This window comes from Perognathus longimembris, chromosome 5 (genome assembly GCF_023159225.1).
Source record: "Perognathus longimembris pacificus isolate PPM17 chromosome 5, ASM2315922v1, whole genome shotgun sequence".
NCBI lineage: Eukaryota > Metazoa > Chordata > Mammalia > Rodentia > Heteromyidae > Perognathus > Perognathus longimembris.
The window spans coordinates 949703-957138 of NC_063165.1; the positions used below are offsets into that span (position 1 = coordinate 949703).

Sequence of the window (7436 nt, forward strand, 5' to 3'; positions counted from 1 at the left end):
CGGGTGCGCTCTCCAGCTCCGCTCCGCCGCCGTCGGCTCTCGGCACCCTGTGCCGGCAGGTCCTCGCAGACAGAGGGACCCTGCAGCCAAGACGTGCCACCGCCGAAGGACTTCCAAGCTCGGCCTCAAAGTGGGGGGCCCAACTGCAGCTAATTACGCGTGGGCACAACAGACCAGTGTTTCTGCTCGTGGGTGAGCGGATGGATGACGAGTATCTAAGAACTGAAAGCCAGACCTCCGTACCCATCATCGGGCACAGCTGTCTCCCCGCAGTCCCCGCCGACCTTTGCTGGGGACTCCCCGGAGAGGTCAGCACTGACACGCCGGTGCCTTGCCGGCGGGACCGGCTCTTCCTTCATGCATCCCCAGGGCCAATCTTCTAGAAACTGGGGGTGACGGAGAGCCCCACTGGCCACCACAGCCCAGGCACTCTGACTGCCGTGCCTCATCGCAAGCACCACACCCCAAACCTGCGAGGTGCCACGGGGCATCAGCCCAGGAGTGACCCCGACTGCCAACACAGAATTCCGGAGAGGCGTACGGGCTTGCAAGCAGCTCTGGGCTCCACGGCCCTGGCTGGAGCAGGGGAGGGCCACGCCCGGGCTTGCCTGGCCTGTGTGAGGCCGGGGAGGGTGCACCCGCCGCCTCACGTCCCATCTGACTCAGCGCATCACGATCGAGAGCATCCCGTGGCATCTCAGCCCCATCATCGGACGTGACCCCCTCAGCCGACTACCCGCCCCCTCCCTCTGCCCAGGAGGCATGGGCGGTGTCGAAGAACAAAAACGAGCCAAGTTCCAGCCGGCTGGGGGGCTGCACACCCCCCAAGGGGTGGCACGTAAGGGGGGAAGACAGGGCGTTGTGGGCACGGAGCGTGGCGAGGAGAGTTCGTTGTAGGGCAGAGACAGAGTGTAACACAACATCGACCACAAACCACCACCCGGGAAGTACAGAAACCCACCATGCAGGCGGCAGCCACCGGCGGCAGAGTGGAGTCTGCACCCAGGCAGCTGGGTACGGGAGGCACGGCCACCCCCAGCCTCTGACGCCTCGGGAGGGCCCACACCCGCCTCACCCTTCCAAGAGGCCACCGGCTCCAGAGGGGAGAGATGACCTGGGGGGGGGGGGCGGACAGTAGCATGGCCCACGGGGCTCGTGGTGGGGGCTCTCAAATGGTCCATTATCTTTCGGGGCCATCACATTTCAAAATGTACCGCACTTGCTAATCTCATGGAACACTAAACGTGCATTTTAATTTTCCCAGGGTTTGACTTACGTACAAACCGGCACCAGGCCTGGGAGTTTTATGTCAAGCTTTGCACCATCAGTCCGTCTTGCACCAATGCGAAGCACCCCAGGATAACAGTTCGGCCTAAAGAACCTGGGGGGGGGGGAAGTGTCCCCGGGTGGCGACTCTTAGCCCGTGCTTGTGTCACACAAGCTAGTTTTGGGGTAGGGGTGTCACTGAAATCACAAGGCCAAGGGCTGGTCATCCTCTACGGCCCCTGGGTCCCCCAGCACCCCGGGAAACAGACCTTGCCCAAAATACCAATGGAGAGGGGGCCTGAGGGTGTGAGTCTGCCTGTGCGCGCAGATGTGTGACACGCTTACACGTGAGTGTGAGGCGCGCTTCCCTTTATGGAGGCTGCCCATCCGTGTGCCCGTGTGGGCACGCCCGAGAACGCACTCGTGCACGTGTGTGTGCGCATACACGCGCGACACGCACCGCACCGCTGGGAATGCGTGCGCACGCCCAGGCGTGCAGGCATGTGCCTGTGTCTGGCACGAGCACGTGTGCATGCACGGTGCGTGCACCGTTTGTTTTCACGCGGCAAGGGAGGCAGCGCCTTGCTTTCCCGGAGCAGCGGTGGGCAGCACCCGCAGAGTCGCTTCAGTCCTTCTAGGTTTCCTCGCCCAGGGCCTTCCCTCTCCCCCCTCACCTTGAAGGAAAACAGGAGTACCCTGAAAAACAAGTTTTGCTGAAATTCAAAACTATCTTAGAGGTCTTTGCATGTGAATCCAGAAAACTCCCCAGGAGCTCCTTCCCACCAGGGGCTGTGTGGCCAAGATGGCAGGCGGTGGGCACTGATGAACACCTAACCCCTGCAGCTGCCCCAACAAGTGTGAGAGGGGACCCCGAGGAGGGGGGGAGGCGGGGGGGGGCAGGGACCCTCCTCTGGGCGGACCCAGACCAGAAGCAGGACAGGGGAGCTGATGGAGTCTGACAGGGAGACCACGACCCAGACAGGCTCGGGGATGGGAAGATGGGGAGACCAGGCTCGGGGGTAGGAGGGCGAGGTCAGTTTCCACTGTGGCCATGGGCATCCTGAGCGTGCCCCAGGCGTGACCTTCAAGGCAGAGGGAATGGCCGTGTGGCACCCCCACAGCTGGGGAGCTGCAGGGCCGTGAAGCCACGGTGAGAGAGCTCCGTCGCGGAAGTGCGGGAGGCGCACTGGCGCTTTGGGTGGGAAACCCACCGCCTGCCACTCAAGAAGGCTGGATCTGAGAGACCGGTCCTTAAACCGAAAACCAAGCCGGCACAGACATCAGGGAAAGGCATGGAGTTCAGGTCAGAGAAAACGTGCAGCTGAGGCATCTGGGCCTCGGCTCTGATTCCTGAGGACGAATTCTACAGGTGTCCAGGGCAGACCCACCGCCCTCGCTCAGCCGGGATTCCGTGCCTATCAGCTCTCCAGCCCTCATCCAGGAGATAACTGGGATCCAGGCTCTGGCCCGAGCCCAGAGGGGCTGGAACTGGGCAGTGCTGGGGGATGGGCCGGTGCCTGCTTGCCCCGCTGAGAGGCTTCCTGCTTAACCTCCAGGACACAGAAGAGCCGCATTCCTGGGGCTCCTCCGCGGGGCCTTCCAGCCGGAGCACTGGAGGCTGGGGCCAAAGCCCCAACCGCAGCCTGGGCAGGAGGGAGGGCAGAGACAAAAGGTACCACAGGCCGCTTCTGAGCTGTAGCTCTCCCCCCTACCCCCCCCCCCCTTAGCTCTTAGGTTTTCATCTCACCAAACCTTACCGCATCACAATTTATCCCAGAACAAGTCATCTAAGAGGGCTGGGTCCGGGGCCCTCCAGCATCTTCCCTGTCCTTTGTCGCCGCTGCTAATCAGAGAGGCCACAGGCTTACAAAGCCAGCAGGGGAGCTGGCCTGCCCTGCCCCCCGGGCGGAGGGGACAGCCCTGGGCCACTGCGATCGGGGAGGGGGCCCTGAGATCCCTCCCGACCCCCTCATCCCCCTTCCTTGACACAAATCAGTGGTTCATTTGGCTACCCAAACCCCAAGCGCTTTCCAGATTTACTTTTTAGAGAGTTCGCTCTGCATTTAGCCGGCTGAGTAAGCCGGCTGGAAACAATGAAACAAGTTACTTCTCTCTCCCTAAAAGAGTTCCATTCTCCCTTATCTTTCCCAGGCAAGGACGCGGCGGCTGCCAGGGACACGGCGGCAGGTGGCACCTCCTGCTCAGGCACGGACCGCATCCTTCGCGGACAGGCGCACCAGATGGCACCCCGGGGTGAAACCCTCCATCACCGGGGCGCGGGCGGGGCCCGGCGGCCGGCCCGGCCCTCCTGGGGCTGGGCGTGTGGCGCTCGGGACTGGAGGGCCGCTCGGTGCGGGCCGGGAGCCGGCTCCGGAGACTCGCAGGTCGGCCTCGGGCGCGGGTCCCCGCCAGGCAGCAGCGTGGGCCCGAGAAACAACGGACTCGGGAGCTTTGTTCCCAAGCCGGGCCGCGCACCGCGGCATCAAAGGACCGCGCGCAACCCGACACCGCGGCGGCTGGGCGGGCGGGCGGGCGCGGGGACGAGGCCCGGGGCCGGAGCTGCGCACAAAGGCGGGCCAGGCCGCGGGGGGTCCCCGGGCGGCCCGGGTGCGGTTCCCCCTCCACAGGTGGGAAACTCGGACGCCGACCCGGCGCGCCCCGTCCGTGCGCAGTGAGCCCCTGAAGCCCTCGTGGCCCCCCGCAGCCGCCCTGCAGCCCGGGATGAGGCCGGGGAGGGTCCGCCGGGAGGACCCCGAGGGCCCGGAGGAGCCGGGACGGGCCACGCGGGCCCCCGAGCCCTGCGCCGCCGCCCGCCTCCGCGCCGGTCCCGGGCCCGCGCGCTGCCCGGGGCGCACCGACCCCCCCCCCCCCGCCCCGCGGGCCCGCCGAGGTCGGGGGGCTCGGGACGCGGACGGCTGCTCCTCCGGCCCCGCCCGCACCCCGCGCGCGCACCGCCGCCGCCGCCGGCACCTGCGCCGGGCCCGGGGCCGAGCGCGCGGGGAGCGGACCCGGAGACCCCGCACCGCCGGGTCTTACCTGGTTCCGCCGCGGCCGCGCCGACCCCCAGCAGCAGGACGAAGGCGGCGAGCGCGTCCAGGAGGGGACGCCGCCACCGCGGGAGCAGCCAGGGCCACCTGCGGGCGGGCGACAACCGCGAGTGAACGCGTGCGCCCCGCGCCCCCCGCGCCCCCCGCTCTGCGCCCAGCGCCCCGCGCCCCCCGCTCTGCGCCCCGCGCCCCCCACTCTGCGCCCAGCGCCCCCCACTCTGCGCCCCGCGTCCCCCGCGCCCCGCGCCCCCCGCCCCGCGCCCGACGGCCCCACCGCTCGAACCTCGGCGCCATCCTCCCCAGGCCGGACCGTGCGCCGCGGGGAGCCCGCCCGCCTGCCTGCCCACCGCGCTCAGAGCCGCGGCCGCGGGGCCCGGCCGGGCGGGCACGGGGCGGGGCGGGCGGACGGGCGGGGCGGGGACAGTGTGCTGGGCGGAGTGACGGGCACAGTCCCCGCCCGGACTGGGGCAGAGAGACCCGCCCTGAGGGCCTGGAATCCGGGGGCCCGGGGCCGCCCCCCCCATCCCAGCCCTCCCCTCCCGGCGCCGCCTCCCGGAGTTTCCGAGGCCCCACGTGGGGTCGGGGCTCAGAACGGGATCTGGACCGCTCAGGGAGGTGCCCGCCGCGGCCTGAGGCCAGAGGGGCCGAGGGGCAGAGGGGAGGCCGGCGCAGAGGGGCAGAGGGGAGGTCCCGCACCAGGGGACAGGGGACAGGGCAGAAGGCTGGACGGCTGGGCTCTGCCCGGAGGCGTCGGGCGTGCCCTGGACACCCAGGGGCCTGGCAGCTCCCAGGGCTCCCGGCCTGGGCAGCGCTGCCCCGCGCCCGGCTCCCCACGTTCGCCCAGCCCGGCCCCCGGCAGCTCCCTGCCGGCCCGCCCAGTCCAGTGTTGGGAGAGCAGCGCCCCCATTGCGTCCACGGTACAGAGCCGGACCTCAGACCTTCCCCGCTGCTCCAGCGACTTGGGGAGAACACTAGCTCAGCCCCCCAGAGCTCCATTGGGTGTCAATAGCTCCTCTCCCTGTCTACTGCCTCCACCCGGCGATTTCCTCCTGGTCTGCACTCCTGAACCCCCAACTGGCCAAGGCCCTGAGCTGCTTGTCCCAGCGGCATTACTTGGTGGGGCCTCTCCACCAGCCAGAGACCCTGGTGTCCATCGCCTGTCCATCCCGGACAGGACCCCCCCTCCCCCACAGAGGCAGGACCCAGGACCTCCCAAGCCCTAAGGCCCCCATCCTGGAGCATCCTCATTGCCCCTGGGTGAGCCACCGAGGATCCCAGAGTCTCCGGTCACTCCTGCTTCTCCAGCTGCCGGGGCCTCCCTACCCACCACCCACCCATCACCTAGAGACAAGTCCTCCTCCCCGGCTCCCCAGCTTCAGCTCGGCACCCCACATTTGCGTCCACGCCTCCTCTCTCCCATTCCTGGCCCTCTGCTCCCCCCTTTTCTGTGCCGCCCGCTGGGGGCCCTGACCTAGCCTGCCTCTGCTCTGCACACCTCCCTCTGCCTGCCCCTGCTCCAGCTGCAAGCCCAGGAGCTGCTTGGAATCCTGATCTGCTCACATCACACTCCCCATTCCAGGCTTCAAAGGCCGGATCCTGCCCCAGACCCAGGGGCCTGTCCAATCTTGCCTGCCCCCCTGCCCGTATCCCCAAGTCATCTGCCTCCAACCCCAGAGCCTGGTCCAAGTGAAAAGAAGGCAATTCAGAGGACTGTGACCCACACTTTTCAGTGGAATAGAAATTATCCTTCTGTTGTATTTACAAAACTTTTGCTTCAGATGGGGGGGGGGGTGGAAACCTAGCAAGCATTTGTGCAGTGGGGCGGGTGAGTCTGTGTGTCTGTGTCCATGTGTGGTGTGGTTCTGTGTGTGTCTGTGTGTCTATGCCTGCTGTGTTTGTCTGTGATTGTGCAGTGTGTACATGTGTCTGTCGTGTGCATGCGTGCACAGTTGTGAGGGTGTTCACACAGGCATGGCGCTTGCCCTGGGTCCTAACACAGTGCTCTCCTGTGGCTCACGGACCGTCTGTTAAGTGGTGTCTGTCTGGCAACCCAGCTCCAGGTGAGGCATCTGAAGTGGGCCTTTCATCTCCTCCTGCCCTCCAGGTCTCTCCTGCTTCCACCCCACCCAACCTGATTGAATCTTCAATCAGATGCCTGCCTGCCTGCCTGCCTGCCTGCCTGCGCAAGTGTGCAGAGCCAGGCCCTGGGGCCTGCCGGCGGCTCCCAGGCCGCAGCATGGCACAAGCTGCCAGTCACACCGATCCAAGCCCACCAGGAGAGGTGGACCTCTTCCCTCGGTGCTTCCCCCCCCCCCCTTTTCTCTGTCGGAAGCCCAGAGAAAGGCAAGCTGATATTTGGGAGGTTGCTGGGGGGGGGCGGGGGAGAGGCATGCAGCAGGCAGAGCGGGCCCGGCTGCTTTTCCAGAAATATGAAGATTCTTCTTGAGGGCCTCCGTGGTAAAGAGTGCCTTCCAGCTTCCTGCTGTCAGACCAGACAGCCTGGCGTGTGTCAGCGCCGCCCAGCTTGCGCTTCTCCTTCCACGTCGTGTTCTTCTCTCTCCTGTTAGGGTTTTACGTTTTCCTTTATAGAAATAAGATGTGATCGCTGTAGAAAAGCAAAGCAGAAAATACTGCGTACAGGAAAATAAGCCCTCCGGCCGTGCCGGGGTAACACACTTCGCGAATCCTTCCTCTTCCTCATGAATACCGAGCTGCCCTGGGGAGCAGAGCCCTGCTTGACACCGGGGCGGGGGTGGGGGGGTCCTCACCACCGTGGGCACCTCTGCCCGGCACCCGGAGCAGCGACGGCTGCAGACACCGCCCCTCCTGCCTGAGCCCGGCGGTGCCACGGAGCCGCCCGCCCTCGGCTGGTGTGCGAGTCTGCTCCCCCGCACCGTGACAAACACCTAACCAAAACAACTCACAGAAGCTCCTGGCTTTCGAGGGTTCAGCCGGCGTTTGGCCCGGCCACTTGGGGACCCGTGGTGACCAGAACATCGTGGCGAGGAGCATGTGACACAGGAGTCCCTCTGCCTCGGGAGAAGAGGGCACAGGGAGAGATAAGAAAGGGTGGAGCCCCCCCCCAGCTCAAGGACGCCCCTAGGGAGCCAGCCCCCTCCCACA

General features: G+C 66.5%; 1 protein-coding gene across 3 annotated transcripts in view; it reads right to left on the minus strand.

Moving 5' to 3' along the window:
• Nucleotides 1-4668, minus strand: part of Col18a1 (collagen type XVIII alpha 1 chain) — an 89138-nt gene extending 84470 nt beyond the window's left edge. For all 3 annotated transcript variants that reach the window (XM_048346080.1, XM_048346079.1, XM_048346078.1), the window contains exons 1-2: nucleotides 4597-4668; nucleotides 4303-4400 (exon numbers count right to left, since the gene is read on the minus strand). In XM_048346080.1, the coding sequence (XP_048202037.1) occupies nucleotides 4303-4400; nucleotides 4597-4607 (109 nt within the window). In that variant the 5' untranslated portion in view covers nucleotides 4608-4668. The remainder of the gene's footprint in view (nucleotides 1-4302; nucleotides 4401-4596) is intronic.
• Between the last annotated feature and the right edge of the window lie 2768 nt (nucleotides 4669-7436).